Source organism: Phalacrocorax carbo, chromosome 2 (genome assembly GCF_963921805.1).
Source record: "Phalacrocorax carbo chromosome 2, bPhaCar2.1, whole genome shotgun sequence".
NCBI lineage: Eukaryota > Metazoa > Chordata > Aves > Suliformes > Phalacrocoracidae > Phalacrocorax > Phalacrocorax carbo.
The window spans coordinates 92,511,086-92,530,700 of record NC_087514.1 but is presented as its reverse complement, the minus strand read 5'-3'; the positions used below and the strand labels follow the sequence as shown (position 1 = coordinate 92,530,700).

The 19,615-nt window shown below is 39.6% G+C and overlaps 1 protein-coding gene across 3 annotated transcripts in view; it reads right to left on the bottom strand.

The window, feature by feature from the left end:
• Window positions 1–19,615, bottom strand: part of GMDS (GDP-mannose 4,6-dehydratase) — a 421,773-nt gene that overhangs the window by 74,380 nt on the left and 327,778 nt on the right. For all 3 annotated transcript variants that reach the window (XM_064443492.1, XM_064443490.1, XM_064443491.1), the window contains one exon: window positions 7,219–7,337. In XM_064443492.1, the coding sequence (XP_064299562.1) occupies window positions 7,219–7,337 (119 nt within the window). The remainder of the gene's footprint in view (window positions 1–7,218; window positions 7,338–19,615) is intronic.

Genomic DNA, 19,615 nt, shown 5'->3' with positions numbered 1-19,615 from the left:
CCCTCCTTAACATAGTCAAATTGTAGTCAGAACTGTTAACTGGAAAATGTAATGCCAGATTATTCTGAAGCACAAGCGTGATGGAAGAGGCATGGAGAACCCTCACATTGCTCTGGTTTTAGAGAGCTCCAGCCACAAGGACTACCCAGCTTTCTGCTCCTTAGGGTGGATGCCCAAGTAGGCAAGAAAACAGCCTTGTGTAACTTGGGGGAAACATAAAGGCTCCTTGGCTAAAGAAAGTTTGGCTAACCAGGGCTGGGCTAAATTTACAGAGGATGGGGAGTGGATCCCCCCAACCCCTAGCTGGTGTCAAAGCCCAGGGCTTCCAGGCAGGTGCCTGCTGGCCTAGTGTAGGCTTTTCACAAAAGGCTGGTCCTAGAGCCTCCAGGCAATGAGCCTCTACAGCAAGACCGTCGCCTGCCCCACACTGGGGAGCTTCACCCTTTCACTGAAGCAAAAGATGGGTTTGCTCTCACAGCTGACAGCATCAGCCATATGCCAGAATGCTCTGCACCCAGACAAGGATGCACAAGACCACGTGTCTGGTACTGACAAAGCAGGTCTGACGCCCTCTGCATCTATGCTTCCACATCTAATGCCTCACTGCTGGAGATGGGTGCTTTGGGAATGCTTACGCCAATAGTCATTGTCAATTCTTGTGGATACCACTATTAACACTGACCTAATAAATTTCCATAAATCAAAGTTAATCACATTTCAAATGCATGTGCAAGTTTACTTGTTTAAAAGGTTCTTCGTCTCAAGAACTTTTACGCTCTGCATTTACAGAAGGATAGACTCCACTTAATTTAAGGCTAATTCCATATCTGCAGATCATAACTGTTATACTAGTATCAGCAGTGATGAATGCTTCTTTTCCTCTTCAGCTCTGGAGACTACAATTATTTTTCATTTCCTATAGCTGTTCAGTGAGACAGCAAGCTTCAAGCTATAAAACCATCCCCAGGTATAGAGGATTTTCTGAGGACGAAGAGCTGGCGTACCCACCTGCTGGGGTGTGAGGTGGGCAGGGAAAGACACAGGGGAGCCAGGATGAGGAGGGGTGGGAATAGCACTGCAGTGGACCAAATGGTCCAAATGGCTATAACTGAGAAGCAAACAAGGCAAAGTACATATATTTTTGAGGTGGTGAAGAAACCAACTAGAAATGAAACCTTTCACAAAAGCACAGATAAACTGAACAAACAAATGCATTTCATCTCCGTGCTTGAACTTTACACAGAAACAGAATAGATAGCATTTTAAAAAAGTATTCAAAACCACTAGTAGCTACAGCTGCTTAGCCTCTTTAATGAAAATAAAGCTCATGCACACCTTTTAAGTCAAACATATGCAAGTAGAAAATACTTTCTCATTTGAAAATGAACAATAAATTCATTAAAAATACAGTTTTAGGAAAATTTTGCTCTTTCTGCTCAGCTAATATGAGATACCATTTGTGTAGCCTTTTTGGATTTGTGGCCTGATTGCTGCTATGGACACAATTTAGCCAAATCACTTCATTCTGTCCTGGCATTTAATAAACAGCAAAACTGACACCATATAACAGACCATTAATGTCTTTTGCAAGTAATCTTTTGTAGGGAAACTTTAAATATGACTCTTCATGTGTTCATTTGCCACCAACTCCACCACCAACCTTGCCAGCAGCTCTGATGCATCAAAACAATCAAGGATATAGAGGTTGCTCAACCATGATCTTGTGCTTACATCTAAAGAACAAGTACGCTACCATAGAGGGATATACTTAAATTTTTTTTCAAATGCTTTGATGAATCAGGTCTTCAGTGTTTGTTCGCTAAAGGAACACAGTTAAAACAATGCTATTGTTGTTATTCTATTCCCAGCGTTGTCAAGCTCAAGTTTCAAACATCTAAACTGTGACTCCCCACATTAGAAGACTTTAAAAAGGAATACACTCCAGCATCCCTACTTTTTGGTTTCCTTTTTCCAGTTCATTGGAAATCTTTTGAAGCTCTTATCCCTTTACTCCAAATTGTGAAAGTTGGTGTTGAGAGAAAATGTTTTGTCAAAGAATATTAATGCTTCTGAGAAAATCAAACCATTCTGGAAAGAAAAGTTTTAGTTTCAAGTAAGTTCCATTACTGCCAACCTGAACAAAATTATATGAATAACATGCAAAAAAGACGCTTTGACAATTTCAGAATGGATTTTTTTTTCTTTCAGAATGGCTCTAAAAAATTCTTTTAAAGTTATTCTGTCTTTAAAAGGAGGTTAGAAGAGAAATAAAGCAGTTCAGCTGACCTGAAATCAGATATTTTCCCAAATTTGCATTTGTGACAATTATTTTGATTTCATTTGTGGGGGGGGGAATGTGGAATTTCCCATGAAACACCATATTTAATTCCCACCCAGTCTTCCTATAGGAGAAACTTTCATACCTCTTATGATATATGAAATCAGATAATTACATTGTTACAGTCTTCAAACCTTAATTTGAATTCTGAAACAGTTACTATGTCTGCCTACAGATAAAACCTTGTATCAATATAAAAAGTAATGAGAGCCTGCTCAGCTAGAAGAGTTAATTCTCCAGCTGAGGTGAGTTAAATGTCCCCCTAAAACATCTTCTCTACAGTGAGAAAGGTGATAAAATTGGTGCTAAGGGTCCTAAGCAACGACCCTTGCTCGTGTGGGTTCACCCAGGCCAGCATTCTTCACCAACCTGATTAGGTTCCTTTCAGCTATCACTCTTCAAAATGCCTCCAATTTCTGTATGAGATTCTCTTCCCTTCCTCCTCACCTAAAAAACTCAGGTTTTCCTGAGCTGTTAAATACAACTCATAGCACTGGCCAGCCAGCAATTTTTGGTGGGCAAATGCCAGACCTGAAAACAGCAGCTGTTTTGATGATGACTTTTGATGGGTCCTCTTCCATGTCCCCACAGCACCATTAACACCGTATTGTTGGTTTTCCATTTGTACAGCAATCCTTCAAATCTCATTGTGTTTCTGTAACCCAACCTTCCATTTTAAGGTAAAAAGTAAAAAAAAAAAAAAACAACCAAAAAAACCCCACCCCCGGAAAAACCGTCCTCCCTCAGTTTAATCTCAATTCAACCTTCACTGTCACTGAAGAGGCCCCTGCTCCGCTTCTGCTAGTAGTCCACCTCATTAGACCTGAGAGCTTATCTGCAACCTTCCCCCTTTTTAGGGTGATCTTTTATAAGACCTACTGGCATGCCAGTTAAGATAAAATTTGCATGCAGAGCCAAATGACTAGAGTAAAATATTAGTTTTTACTGAATTAATTCTGGTCCTGGAAGCAATGAATATTTCTGTAACAAATGTGCATGTATTTTTATATTAATAAAAACCACAATAAATCTTTCCACTGCTTGAATAGTTTTTTTCTTTTTTTTTTTCCTCTTTTTTTCTTTCCACATTTGCAGACAGCAGTCTTTGTAGCACTCTGCAAAGAAGTCTGAGTGCTGTAGTGGTTTCAGGCTATCTTTGCAATCCTGTTCTAATTTAATAAGATTAATGACAGAAAATTAGTCAAGACAAGCGTTTGCCTGTTTCGTTTACCCTGCTGTAGTTCAAATTATAGGCGGGAAGTGTTTCCCCCAAGTACTACTTAATTACTAATAAGTAGAAGGGAAAGTAAAAGGAAAAAAGTGTAATCCTTACAGGGGGAAAATATTTGTAGCTTTGAGGCTTTCCTGTTAGTACAAAGGACTGAATTGGAATGATTTAGAGGACTATATAAATATAATTTGAAATTTCTCCCTTGAAAAAGAAATATTAGAAGAAAAAAACACACAAGGTAGATAAACCTCTGTGTGCACTTTACAGTCAATTTTAGAGGAAGAATCAGTCTTATTGCAGCCGTACATTTCATTAGTTACAAAAATGTAGTAGAGTTTCTCTCTCTCTTATCTTGGCCAGAAGACATAGTCCTGACAAGTGCTAATGACTAGCTATGACAGAGTATTATGTTATCTTCTTGGAAGGACTTTTTCAGCTGTCCTGCATTTTCAGCTGTATAAGTTAATGTGAATTGTTAGGAAGACAAAAAAACTAAAAAATGTTTTTAGTTGGTTGATGGGGCAGCCAGGATGGCTTTTCTTCTTGTTCTCTACTCCAATATCAAGATGTGACAGCTAAAGATTTTGTTACATTTGCAACTTTTCCTGCCAAAGCACGAAGTAGGGATTGTTAATGGCACACGTGCCCTGTGTTCTCAGATGTGCTATGAACTCTGCCAACTGCTGCTTGCCATGACATCCCTCCTGGCCACTTACTCCATCATTCCATCAATTTTGAAAGGCGCATTGTACAGCAACACTGGGAAGCTGGGCCGTCACAGCAGTGGAAAGGGCTGCTCGAAATTTCCCAGATAGGTTTTTGAGATTGAAATATTTCATAATACCTGCAACCCTGCAAAAATACCCCAAACGACCAAACGGTTCAAGCAGACTTTGAGGAAGGAAGATAGGAAGAAAGCAGCTGTCCTCGCAGGAACTCATGTAGCAATTGCACTCTGGTGAGCTGTTTCTTGGGTGCCTCATAAATTGTAAAGAAACAGATCAATGGGACTCACCAGTGGGGTCCTACAATGCTGAAAGGGAGGATTTTGCTGCCAGGCTACTCCCTGAAGAAGATATATTCAAACTGGAGGAGGTGGGAGTAGAAAGCCCTTGGGGGTTTCAAAGAATGTGAGAGGTTACCAGCTGGCCAGCCAAGAAGCCAGCAAGGGTAAGGAGAGAGCATGTCTGTGCTGCAAAAGCATGGGCTGGGCTGACACCTACAAAAATCATGGAGTTTCTTAACAAAACTTTAAAAATCCTGAGAAATATTTTACATCTCGAGCAATCTGAAAGATGAATGATGGCTAAGGGATGAGTAGTGGGTCTGTTGTGACACCTCACCCACCCTGGAAGCAGGGAGAACGAACAGTTGGTTTATCTGGCTAGACTATACCTAAAATGATCAGAATTACACCACTGCCAAAATGACCAGCAACAGAATTATCATTAGCACCTAAAATGCTACCTCAGTCCCCATACTATTTATATCTGTTTATATCTCACCTGTAAATGGCTTAAGGAATTAATAACTTATTTACAGTGAAGAAAAATATCAGAAGAGCTGTGGGGATTAGCAGCCCAAGCCCCATTTCTGAAGTGATGTAGGTTCCTAAAAATTCATGTCACTAGATGTCATGTGGATTATTATACAATTTTTGAAAATTACTTTTATTGATTAGTAAAAAACCAAAGCAACTATGTATTTGTACACACAAAATATATGCCCTACCTCATCACTTGCAGTCATACTGTAACGTTTCCCTGAGACAGAAACCTGTGACTGATTGATTCAATCCAAACACTGACCACAATAGTCACCAATATGAATGATATGCAGTCCAGCATAGGGAGCCATATGTGAGCAAAAAATTAAACAAACAGGACACAAAATTTTGTGTTTTAGGACCAACTAAATCTAAAGTAATCCTTTAATATCCTTTTTATAACAGAAGCTATTCATAAAAGTACCTTCACTTTTATTTGTGTAATTGATTGTTCTTTTCTTTAGGTTTTCTTGAGGGTTTAATTTGCTGTCTGAAAAAAACATGCTGATTTGTCAGTCTTGGGAAACGCTGAGACTTCTTAGGCCAACACCAAAGCAGGGAGTTTAAAATTAAACTAATATATAAATTTATTGACATCAAAAGAAATTGTGATGTTGAGAACATCTGCAAATAAAGACATTTATTTAGGTACTGACCTATACATCTCAGTTTCTAACTTTAGGTAACAAAAAAGAAAAGTCATTCACCAAACATTCATTCTGCTTTTGCAAACAACACTAGACAGGGACAAAATAGTTCTCAAAATCATAAGAATTCCTACTTCCATGGAGCAACTGAATCCACAGCATATTCGTATCAATGCTTACTAGGGAGAATTAGCTTATAAACACAAGAAGCAAAAGTATAGAAAAAGGAAAAAAAAAAAGAAAGACAAAGCAATTGCTAGTGTTCCTACTACCTCCCCTTTACCCTGTCAAAGCTCACTACTATTAAGGCATATGGGACAATGTGTGATCATACAGGGACATCTTGCTACCAGGAGAGTCTAAAAACACGGAGAGAAACTTATCCTCAAAACTGAGCTTTTGGGCTAGAAATTCTATTTATACAGTCTCTCTCTTCCCCATCAGAATTTTTTCTGGAAGTTGATGCCAAAAATTGAAACCAGACTAAAAGCTCATTGAGGAGAAAATGTTATTACCTCCCCAGCCACCCACTGGCTGTTCAAATAATATTGTATATATCTGTGCACTTCTGCATATTTATTGAATTTGTCAAGTTTTTGTTCCCAAGTAAAACTTATTGGCCCTGTCAAAAGTTCACCAGCTGCACAAGTGACTTTGATGGCCTGAGGAACAGCCCTGGCGCTAGCGTCATGGAAGAGCCTGTGGCTTTCCTCTCCCTTTTCCAGCTGAGATCGGTATGTTGATGCATGGGGCCCAGAGAAGATACAGAAGGAGGGAAATTGAAAAAATAATAAACAATAAAAATATAAATTACAGAAAGCGCTCACCAAGCCATCCTGCTTTTATTATATGGCCTTGAGAAGGAATTTTGTATTTTCAATCAAACTATGTGGAATATGCATTGTAAACATTCTGCACCCACTGCTCAACATTTTTATAGCTTAGCAGGAGAAGAGCTAATAGGAATGTAGAATGGGTTGCTACATAATCCTTGTGGTGTGGCTGATGGGCTGTCATGCGAAAAGAACAGGGTTGGCAGGTGTCACCTCTTGAGATCACAGAGGATGGGAGCAGGACTGTGGGAATCTGGGGGCAAAACAGAGAACTGGGCGGAAAAAACCCCTTTTGCAGCAGGGTGATGAACAGCACCCTCATGCTAACATCTTGGCAGATGTATCTGTCCCCCCAAGGTGGGGAGTGAATGGAAGAACAGAGAATGAAGACTTGGAATAAAAAATTAAGACATACCAGCCTACATTTTTTTCTTATGATCTAGAGGGCAACATTAGACATATCCGCTGTGGCAGTCATTCGTGCCCAGAAGGTCTCACATGTTACAAAATTAGAAAGTGAAGGGAAAAAAAGAAGAATGTAGAGAAACAACACCCTCCAACACAGCAAACACAACAGCCTAGAAATGTTCAACCCATCACTGCTATCTCATGTTCATACTTACACAATGGTTTTCCCGATGTGCTTAAATGACTTCTCCACAAATTCACGGACACTATGGACCTCCCCAGTGGCTATGACAAAGTCCTCGGGCTCATCCGTTTGCAACATCAGCCACATGGCCTGTGGAAAGACAAAGTCAGATTCAGGGCACATGTAAGTGGCCTCTTTGGTACATGATATTATATTACTGCATTTTTGATTTGGAAATAACTACGCATACACACATACATACCCCAAGCTGAGGAAACTAGCACCTTCCTGACATGGTGGCTATTAACCAGTTCAGTGCAATTCTGAAAAGAGCTTAATTATTTCTTATTATAGAAAACAACGCTGTATTTTATTTTCAATTTGTTTCACAGCAGGGGTTTCTGCAGGGGAGACTTTAGTATGTTTACTTTTGAACACTGAGACTTGGTTTAGTGCTCAAGAGCATGGATTCACTTGTTTCAAGCACTGCATGAATTGACACAGATATGGGGAAAAGAGAAAATTTTGTAATGATTCAGTCCAGAGTTCTGTTGTCCGTCTGTTATGGAATGATATCAAACACATCGAATCGTGAAAATATGGGTCCTTTTAGCTCTTTCTTCTGTCATGTTTCTTCTGGCTAAATTGAGAGTTTAATTAAGTAATTCAAAAGGTAGCTAAGAATAGTCAACAGTGTATTTGACCAAATTAATCTGGTTTTCCTGCTGAATATGTGCTGAATGGTACATATTAAAGCACAGTACCAGAAACTTTTTCTTTTGACACAGGAACACAGAAAACACTGGTAAAAAAGTGAGACAACCATAAACATCTCTGTCAGAGAACTGTTTGCACAGTGGCAAAAATCGCAATAGGTTCTGAAGCAAAACTTAATAGAATTGTCGACATATTTGCATTTCAGGGGAGCAGGTTTCTTCCCACAGCAATGCCTTTCAGGGTCCCCTCCCACAAACAAATAATGATGGATGAGCACCATCTCAGAGGGCTGGCCAGCGTGAAATCAGTAAAGCAGATGGAAAAAGAGGCACGCAAAGACACGTGTGACTCGTCTGAGGTATCATGGCAGGTACATTTCAGTGTTCTGATGCGCAAGCCTCTGCTGTAGTGACTGGACTATTTGACTACCTAGGAGCTGTAGGCGGACAGATTAATTATTACTTTAGATCAATCAAAATGATGTAAACACTTCATTTCCTTTGGAGAGGAAAATGGAATACCTGTATGGCACGATCCTCATTTAATAAATAACCAGAAAAGGAAAACAAAATAATTCAACTTTCTCTCCATATGGTAAAAAGGACTGTCATCTTCTCACAGTGTAATCCACGACGCTATTTGCATTGACCTCTTCACATCAGCTTTAAAGAAAACAACTTTAGTAGGTCCCTTGATGGCAGTGGATACTCTGCAAATCAGATTAATAAAAGCTTTGGGACAGCTCAGTTTCTCTTGGTAAATACCACCTGAAATATTCAATTTCCCCCCCCCTTCTTAATAAATCAGTGTTCAGCATAGCAAGGTGATACATTCCACTTAAATGGTTCTATTTGCAAATAATTTTTCTTCCCAGTTACCATTTTATGCATCTTACAAAGTTTTGACAAGATTTTATTAACATATTCCTTTTGAACCTTTTTGCTTCTTGAACGTGTGTGGAAGGCTGGGTTTTGGGCAACTGCTGTGTAAGTCCTTGACATTAATTGTGCTTTAGGGATATGACCTGCTGGGCAGGACAATGGCAGCAACTTTATTTTTCCTTTCCAGGGTTGAACATCCTAGCCAATGACGCAGAAATACCCGACTGGCTGATGAAACTCCTCTTGTGGGGAGGAGATGTCTTAACTCGTATCTCTCATACGAGATTTCTTGGAACATTGGGGTTTCCCTGCTGATTTGAGAGGTCACCATAAATCACCAACTCCCATTTCTTCACGACTCGACAAGCTTGCAGGATTCACAGTAGTAGCAGTTTCACAGAAAGGTAAAAGGAATACATAGAATAAGTAATTGATAGTTCTGGTTCTCCAAGCCTAGTCGCTGATTTCATAGACCTTCAGCTTTCATTAAGCAGCCCAGCTGAAAACAGCAAGCTTCCTGATATGAGAAGGCACTATTTGAGTGAGCGAGGATTTCCAAGATTAGACAGTCGGTCAGAGTCAGAAGTTATAGCAGTTGTCCTCCTGACTTTAGTGGATGTTTGCCGCACATAATGAATTCAAGGTCTCGCCTTTCTTTGTTTGAAACGTACACAGCACTGTAGTATCAGTTACATCTGACAGACATGTAACAACCAAACCTCATGTACTGGATGTAACCCCCACCCCCAAGATGCCACATAGGTTGACTGAATGTGCAATACTAGCATAAGGACCTGCTGTTTACTATGCACTTTTGTAAAGCAGAATTAATGTGTCTAAGTAGAAGCAGGATCAGATTTATGATAAATTTTTGCCATCCCTCCACTTTTAAAAACCTCAGTATTGAAATTCATTGGACACAATTTTAGTGTGGGTGCTTATGCGGAGACATTCAAGAATCTGGTGAGTATTTAAAATATTTATACATTAATTTTGTGTATTAATATAAAATAGCATTGGAAGCCTCTCTTTACTGTAAAACATGCACTACATGCAAGGAGACAGCTACAAAATACTAACAATAAACCAGCCTTCAACAATTGGTCCCACCAAGTTTTATGCATTTGGATATATCAACTCTTGTCTACCATTTCAAAAAGCAAGCAATCGCCATCTTAAACACACAATTTAAACTGCAGTAAATTTCTACAGGATCAACTCAGTAACAATCAAGCAATGCAGATAGAGCTGTTAAAAGCAATTTTTGCCTCAACTCCTACCAGGAAAGAATGTTTAGATTAATGATTACTTGAGAATCTATCACTGCTGGTTCTTTTATTTTTTCTGGCCTTCACAATTGTTGGCACATACAATTACCTCAATCAAATCAGGTATGAAAATAATGAACATTAAAAATTACAAAGTAAGCAAGCGATAGTTCTGTTTTGCTCTGTGGAAGGTGACCACATGCTGTTACTTTGAATGGGCCTTCATGAACAGTCTGCAAAAAACTGCAAAGGCAAGCCAGAAGATAGAAAAATCTTTGAACGAGCTCTGCATTCAAATCTTTATTTCCACAGGTACAGCCTGTGACAACCAATGAGAAATCTGTGTACAAGCAGTAGTTTTATGCTTTCCCTGCAGCAAGTGCCAGGAATGCGCTTCCCCCCACATCAGATTAATAAAGGCCCTTGACCTATCAATTTCTAGGCATTTCCTTTAAGAGTCCATATTGTACCAGAGTCTGGGCTGAGAATGACAGGAAAGGGGGAGATTCAGCTCCAGGTTTATTTGTCATTACTGAATGGCTTACTGGTTTTAACAGAGGGGAAAAGCTTTGTTTAAATTTCCACTGAAAGTAATTAATGGTTATTGACTGGCAAATGAAGAACAGGTGACACTCTGAATTAGAAGATAAATGATCTCATGTTCTAGCGTGATAATGGGTTAGTAATTGCTACAAAGCCTCAGCCTAGTGCGTCCCATCATAATGCTAGATCATGTCCAGAACACAAAGGCCTCTGTGTGAGAGGTATTCAGCCGTTCACCTCCCAATACAGCTGCAGAGTGATTTGCTCCATTTATTCTCTGATGGACTGCACAACTGAGGCAAAAGTTCACCCATTCTCACCTTCCTGTTCACATGCTGAACCACATGACCCATGACATGGCTGAACTGGGATAAAAACATTGCCCAGCTTTGGCTCTTGGCTATCTTTTAACCATCGCAAGGTCATATATTTTAGGAATTTTTCTGGTGCAGGGCATGGAGTGTCATGGATTTTCCTGTATTTCTTTGTAACGGCTTTTCTGGATTGACTGACAGAAAGTAAAGAAATTGCTTGTGTTCAGTGCTGCCACTCTTTCCTTAATTTTTCGCTCAATCCAGTTAACAAAATGCGGGCAAATGTTGAAAAGGAAGAGAAAGCTACTATGGAAACAATTCAGGCTTCAGCTCTCTTAAAGTAAGACTGTTCCTTTAATGGCAAATGTAACAAAACATATTTTTCATATTTGAATTCTTTTTGGCTCTGGTCTAGTGACTCACAAAGTCTAAAGGCAATACAATGTCATTTACATTTAAAGACAGAAACGTAACTGGAGAGAGATATGTAGCAAGTCTAGCAAGTGGACACACTTTTATGATTATGTGGACTGGGATATCTGTTCTGCATGCCTGAACTACAGCCTCTGCCAAAACTTTTCCTCTTTCATCTTTCCTGTCTTTCCTTTTCTGTATATAAACCCCTGCCAGTAGTAAGCACCATTTTCAAGCAACATATCCAAAACATGAACCAGTCTTCTCCCTGCCCAAATTTCTATGCTTACATAGTGTTTGCACCTGGGCTAGTGAAGGGAAGAACCCAAGCTGGACTAACACAACCCCTGTATAGGTACATTCTGTGCATGCCACTGCTGTTATGGTTGTGGTGTGTCTGCTTGTCTTGAGCATCTGGAGTATGTTGTAGATGTGTTTCACCATTAACTACCAGTCCAGCATCCCAGTGAGAAAACATTTATTAACTGGGCTGTCATCCATGGAAAACAAAGACTCGGTAGTCGAGGTTATATTTAACTCTATATATTAGATGCTTTTCTTTCACTGTCTGCTCTAGCACAGTATATTGTTGAAATGGGCTTGTAACCAGGTATCAGCCTATTTAAGAGCAAAAAGAAATGCAAACCCAACTTTCTGAGACTTTAAAATACATCCAATGATTTTTGCTCTAGAAATAAAAGATGATCTTTCAAGAGAATGATTAAAAACTTTTCATATATTTCATCTAATGCAAGACCCAAAACAGATATGACTGGACAGACACACAATGTGATAAATGGAAAATGTTGCAGTTGGTACTAATTACTATTTCCCTGCACTGCTACACAGCATTTTTTTCCGAGCCCTATACTGTCAAAAAAAAAATATCTTTTGTACATATTTCTAGGTATTATGCAGAGAACTTCCGACTTCTTTGTGTTTGCCACACACACCCCCCCAAAAAAAAATCAAACAAATCAGTAATGTTTAGTTTAGGAGATGGAACAGATAGTTGTAGTTTGATGCAGGGTGCATTGTCTGTGCATTTCAGAGACAAAGAAGCAGAGACTGGTGAATGTCTAGCTCTACTTACTTATCACTTGTGGAGGGCATGGGTTACCTCAAGGCTGTCAACAATTAGGGAGCAACTTCTGACTAAGTCAGAAAACATCACCACCCAGAGAGACCCAAGAGTACATTATCACCATTTATAGAAATACTGTCTTTACAGTATTCCATACTCTATTGTCTAGAAGTGGGCAGAAGAATTCAGTGGGTTGGACATGGTACTCTCTAGTGATCCCAAACCTAGCTGTCCTGCTGGGGTCACCACTGAGAAGGAGAATTGAGCATTTTGGGCCAAAGCCTGATGAGCCTTTACAGGGATGTGGCAGCAAAGGAGAACCTTCTCCCCATATGGTGAGCACAAAGGCCTGGCATGACTGCTGTTCCTGCACGCATCGTGAGGGACTGTTCCCTTTGTGCCACAGAAGGCAGGGCTATTGTATCACCTCTCTCTCTGCATTGTTCCAACTCAATTGCACTGGCATAGAAAGAAGCTGCTCGGCATCTTCTGCGCTGCGCGACATGGGGAGATGTCATGCCCACGCACTTCCTGCCTGCCTGGATGTGAAGCAGTTCCAGATGCCATCGCCTGGCTCCTCCTGACACAACCCAGCTGACTGGCTGTGGTTTCTCAAGCTGCTACAGAAATGACTACAATTGATGATCGTGCCTCAGAAAAGTGAGACTGGGGACATCGACTCAGAGATCTGAACCCAAACTGACTTCCAGTTTATTGGTTTATTTACTTTTGGAGGGCAGAGAAGGAAGAAGAGGTGCTATGCTGGCTGAGTCACCCACATCTGATTGACTTCTGTGACTGTTAAAAGCGTAGGTGTGTACTGGGTGTACCCGGTAGGCATGAGAGTGCATTATGTAAGGAGATTATATAAAGAGACAGCGATACTACATATAATACACACAGAGGGGAAAAAAACCTTACACATGTTCTCCACCCAACAGGGGCATAGCACACATGGTTGAAAAACACTAATGAAGCTCAAGTGCAGCAAAAAAGTCCAGTGATCGGAGTGAAATATAAGCTGCCTCTGCCTGAAAGCCAACACAAAAGCGTTGGGCACGATCCCATGCTCCCTGCCACAATGGGACTTCAGTCTAAGTAATGACTATTGCCTTGGTACTTGTTTCTGACGATGTTATAAGGCAAGGCAAGCACTGCAGGGAGACTCTTGCCAAAGAAAACCACAGGGGTGTGCTGCCAGGCATGCTGATACTCCCAAGAAGCCAGTGACAGCAGGAATATGGGAGTATGCATAATCAATGTACTTCTATGCTTTTTTTCCTAAAATACTACCCTTCTTGGTCAGTTACTTAAAAAGTAAAGGTGTACACCCAATAAGCAAGAACCTTACTGTGCTGTTACAGTTTGCATTTGGAAGGCAAACTGAAGTTCACGACTGAGGTCATTGTCTAACAATGCAACAAGAGTGACACTTTTCGTAAGCTCAATCCTCTCCCAAAACCTACAGCAAGGAGATATTACCCAAGAAGTGCAGGACACATGCCTCTTCCTTTCCCCGAAAAGTCATCATCCTGTTCTCTCAGATCACTAAAAATCACAGCATTGGTGCAAGATCTGTTGCTCAGGAAACCTCCATTCATGGAAAAACCCTTCTGAAGACCATTTAAGTTTCTATCGGTTCTCATCAGTTTAAATACATTTTGATATGCTTCTTCCTTAACAGTGTAATGCCAAACATAAGGACACCAATGTCTGTGTACAAAGCTTTTCCTTCAGCATTGTCCTTTCTACTCACACAGAGGAGACATTGAGTATTTATGACATGGCAGCTGCTTCCATTCAGGGGAGCGATGTCTGCAAACCATAGACAGTTACATCACCAACATAATAGGTAGGAGAATAGATTTGAGATGAAAACTTTTTCCTCCAAGAGGAAAAACACATCATTTGATAAAAAACAATGGAAAATTTACCTAAAGAATCCCAAGAAAGTAAACAAACAACAAAAAACACTTTTACCAATATACGTAGAAGTCTCCCTAGGGTATAGTCACAGAAATAATGTGTCGTGACTCATTTTATAAACTTTCTCATAGATTTTCAAAGTTATAGTTGATAAATTGCCACAGAAGCAATTTGAAGTATGCCTACTGATGTAGTCAATTCCTACGGTTTGGCTGTAGATGTGAACTTGTTCAGAGCTGAACTGAGTTCAGATCCATGATTCTTTTCTTTCAAGTTAAAAGAGTATAGTTGATATATTTAAAGATAACAATCCAACAATTATAAAGTTACTAAGATAATAAAATACCTGATAATCTTTGTGGAGCATCTTGAATGAAAACAATATCAATGTCTTCTGAAACAAAAGCCCTCACATCTGTAGGAAATACTGTCTAAATTCTCTCTTGTAAGCAGATAGGCCAATTGTTTTACAGATCTCAGGGAGGACTCGTGAAACTTTAGTAGGCAGTTTTATTAATAAAAACCACAAGAATTATAATCCAGATAAACCTTAAAGGTCAACCTTCCCTGTTAACGTAAAACAATGTTTCTCACATGCACCTCAGTTGAACACAAAGTTCTCATTGTGTTATCAAAAACTAGATTACTACTGCTTTTTTTTTTTTCTTGTGTCACTGAGTGTCAAAATATTGTTCATTCAATACATGGAAGTATTCGTATACAGTTTTATAACTGATCTTTAGTTGCTAGCTGGAGGCAAAAAAGAAACAGTAAAGCTGCTTGTTGGGAAACCTCACCAACAATGAAAATTAATATACGCCTTTTTTCATGCCAAAATAATTTGAACAGATTTTAAGGTCCACAATGGTTTGTTTATTCTTAAATGGTTAAATTGGAAGTGACGCGTGTGACACAAAGTAATTTAAATGAAACGATACAGAAAGGATGCATATATGCTCTGTTTCTTTCCTTTTAATTTTGGAGAATATTGTCACAATTGCTAACAAAGGCATGCCTTAAATTCTGTTTAAGAGAAAAGGGAAAAAATTCAAAGCTGAACAGAGAAAAATGAGAAAAAATTGAATTACAGAAAGTATGTGTGAGTTTTAACCTCTCAGATTTGTATTAACTAGACAAGACTACAGAATGAATACATTTCCCAGGCTCCACCTAGCAGACAGTTCTGAAAGATATTTGACCCACTTCCCTCTCCCTTTTTTCCCCTTCCAGAATTAATTTTCCCTGCTATTTTTATATGAACGAAAGAAAAAATACCTCTTCACAAAGAAGCAGACTCCCATTTGACAGGATTACTCACTGCTAAAGTAAAGGGTTGTACCCAGGTTGTGTCGAGGGCAGAGAAATCTTAGGGACCCATGCCAGGAAGGACTGGTTGGGGCCATGATCTAACCACAAGAAAACAGACTAGGCTTTCAAGTCGAGTACTGGCATGTTTACTGGAGCAAAATGATCAGCCCTGAAATAATGATCACAACGTAGATATTGATCACAAAATGTTTACAGTGCAATATTTGACTATAAAAAGATCCTGGTTCATACTTCTGACACCTGTTTGACTCCTATTTCTTTCCTGGATTGCTTAGACACTTACAGCTAAGTGCAAGCTGACGTGGTCCTTTTGATGGGGGTCAGAGGAGCAACATGATCTGTGGATCAAAGCACTACTGATCTCCACACTATCAAAAATGCTGTTATCTATACCATGATTCAGGGAATGACTTTCTCTTTCCAAATCTTCCTTTCCTTTCTTCCCATTTGTGAACATTGCCTCTTCAGCTTGCCAGCTTGTTCACTCATGTTTGTAGGTCTGCACGGATCTGCCCAGTGCCTATCCGGAAAAGGGATCTGACTCGGTTAAACCACTAGTAGTATTGTAATAAAGTGCTAAGAGCAGCAGAGAACTGCCAGAGCACAGGCAGATAGGCTTAGAGATAGTAAATCAGTACTTCATAAAGTTCACACATGTTTGAGGGTATAATTGGGAAGGAAGAAGAGCAAGCCTTTAAGATAGTAAAAGTAACAAAGCAAGAGCACCGAGATAAATTTTATGAACAGCATATTTTTTTTTTAAAGAAATACGGGGACATAGAGTGAGTAAATAACATAAAAATAACCAGAATTCTATTTTATAATTTACATTTCCCCCAAAATTTCCAGAATTCTTGCTTCATGTTTCTGAACATTAAGGCATTTTCTCCTCAGACTGCTACCAGTTTCTGACCAATGTTACACTTCTGAATAATAATCTAAAACAATTGATTTGAAATGTTAATTTACTCGTCCTGAGGAAAACATCTATTATTCATTGGATTCTTATAAAATTAGAGTTATCCTTGTCTGAATAATCTGTATAAATAAAGAGCATGCTACCTTTAACATATAATTGAAACTTCATCTTCTGATTTTGTTCCAGTTTTCAGTCCACTGGAGTTGGAAAAAAGATTTTCATCATTAAGTCATCATTACGTATCAGGCTGTGGTAAAAATGTATACAAAGCATTGTTTTACTAACTATAAAAAACAAGAAGTCACCTGAAAAAGAATCAAGATGTTAAAGTAATGTCATTCCTGGTTCTGTGGAATTGTCCTTTTCCTTTACCAGAACATTTCAGGTGACAACATTTTGGAATTTGATGCTAAATTCGCTTGGTTGAGTACAGAGACGAGAGCACAACCTTGATGCCTCAGGGATACGGTAATGCAATACAGAAGGATTTATTTTCTTTTTTATTTTTACCTCATGTCACAAGTTCAGTTTTAGGCCAACAGTACCCAAAACCACCACCATGTGATATAACAGCTTATGCAAAGAGTCTGGCGGTTTTAACCCAAGCCCTGGGACAGAGGAATGTGCCTCACAGATTTGCTGCCACTGTGTTAGCGTTACTGTTGCTCTGACCGAGTTTCTCCGTGATCAGGGTTGGATACCAGCTGATGGTCTATGCCGTCTCAAATCAGGGCATGGGAACTTCAGCTAGAAAAAGTAAATGGTAAAACAGTCCCAGAAACCAATGGACATATTTTAGAAGTCTGGCTGTGCAGCACAGACATGAAAAGGCAACTGGAAGATTTCTTTTGAGTGTGCTCAAAAATACATTTGGAGGGCACCTCGCAATGACCTTCCCTTGGCTTGTTCTGGTCATTCTGATTCCACCGTCATTAGTAACTACGACTTCTGCAATGGCAGTTAGTCGCACTGAATCCTAAGTCAGGGAAAGGGAAGGGTCTGCATTAAAACTGTAGATACGGCTGCTCTCCATGGGCTAGTGTCAAAATGGAATAGAAAATTTTATTCAGTTTGTTCCCACCAATAAATACAGTCCTGGCATCCTGGATAAATCCTTCATATAACAGCATGTGTTCTTTTATGCACCCTGGGAGCGATTCTATTTAAAGCCATGGAATTGTGGGTGTGAGACTGTAAGCACATCCACTTACCCAAAACAAAATTAAAACCTGTCTTATATTAGAGTCAGGAGAGCTGTTACAAAAAATGCAAACCATATGAAGTTTTAAGTATACTTATGTTTTTTATCTGTCTCTGTGTAGCATATACAATTGACTTTCACTGCCTGAGATGAAGTGCTGACAAGTGTTTTACCATATTATTACAGAATACCCCAGTAGCATTATCACACTTCAACTTTTGCTTGCAATAAATCTCTGCTACATGAACGTCAGAAGTCATTGCTCATATCATATCCAGACAAAGTAAGGGCCCTCCCTCCCCAGTGGACGTGAACAAGACTGCACACTCTAGGTATTCTGCTGTTGAGGCTGGAATAGCCCCCGCAGGCCAGACACCAGGAACAACGTTCCCACAAGCATTACTTGGCAAGGGCCAGAGGTCTGTTCTCAGGCAAATAACAGTGGCATAGGCATGAGTCATTGCAGAACGCAATGGATTTATCACCACGACGACATTATCATCCCTTATATGCCAGTTTCTATGTGCAAGTCTCTTTTAATTTTTTTTTTTCCTTCTCACAGATTTATAACTCAACTGCTGAAACACATTTCACATGAACAGGGTTCTCTGCTCTGTGTACTTTTTTTTTAATAGCTATACCATATACTATATTCTAATTGCATGGGTCCAGCTTTAGGTCCAGCCTGTTTATTGGTTTCAGTTTGGTCAAAGCAAATAATGTGCAGTCACCATCTCCAGTGTCCCAATCTCAGCGGTGACAGTGCCTCTCTGTGGCCTTGACTAAGGCATTTAACCTTACCTCCTAAATTTTGCTGTCTGTGAAGCTGGAGTGATAGTGTTTATGCAACTAGAGTGCTGTAAGAAAGTTAAGGGTAGCACAGACATTTCATTAAGAAGGGCAGTATTTGTTACAGAATTAGATGCCTTCGTCTGCACTTTTATAGTGAAAAAAGATATTTTTCCCTCTAAAAGGTGGGAATTCAAACATTCTTCCTTCATACTGACCAGGCCTGGACTAATTAAAAAATGCATTAAAGGGGCAAGGAAACCCAAGGATGAGAGTGCATAGAAATGATTGTTAGATTACACATTCCAAAACTCAATGAAAAAGACATTTCTTGAGATACTGCACATTTCCATTGTGATGCAAGAAATAAGCGAGATGATAACTATTCAGGTGACAAAGATACTAATAAGCAAGCTACAGTGGTTTCTTGCTGTCTTTTTCTCTCTTGCCTAACATTTAGCAAATACAATTTTTCCCCTTTTGCACAATAATTGAGGGAAACCTGGAAATAAACTCTTTGAATCTTCCAATAGAAATGAGCTTCATGCTGCAAACTGTGCCTGATTCAGACTTCACATGAGATTAATTTCATGAAATTCTACAGCCTGACTGTCGACATAAAAGAGAGGAAAGTGGGGCCTGTAGTTCATATTAGTGTATGTAGCTCTCTGACGCTGCAGTATTTTCTATATCAGACCCAAGAGGTGGTTGTAAACTCAGGTATGAAACTGTTGCATCAAATGGTGAAACAATAACTAAACTTATTGTTAAACATCCTCACTTAGTATTCATCCCCTTTTTAACACAAAGAAAAAAAAATGAAGCATGAGACGTGGGAAGGAAAGGCAATAAAACCATCTAGCTGCACATCCTAGAGAAACGTCTAAAGCCTGAGATCGCTACAGTCAGACCTCCCTCGAATCCTACACTCTCTAGCTGCCACCTCTCCTCAGTCCCCACGCTGACCCCCTGAATCAAGCCAGATGGGACTGGCGGAGACATGTCAAGGAAGTGCTGAAAAGGTGACTTGGGTCTCTGGCAGC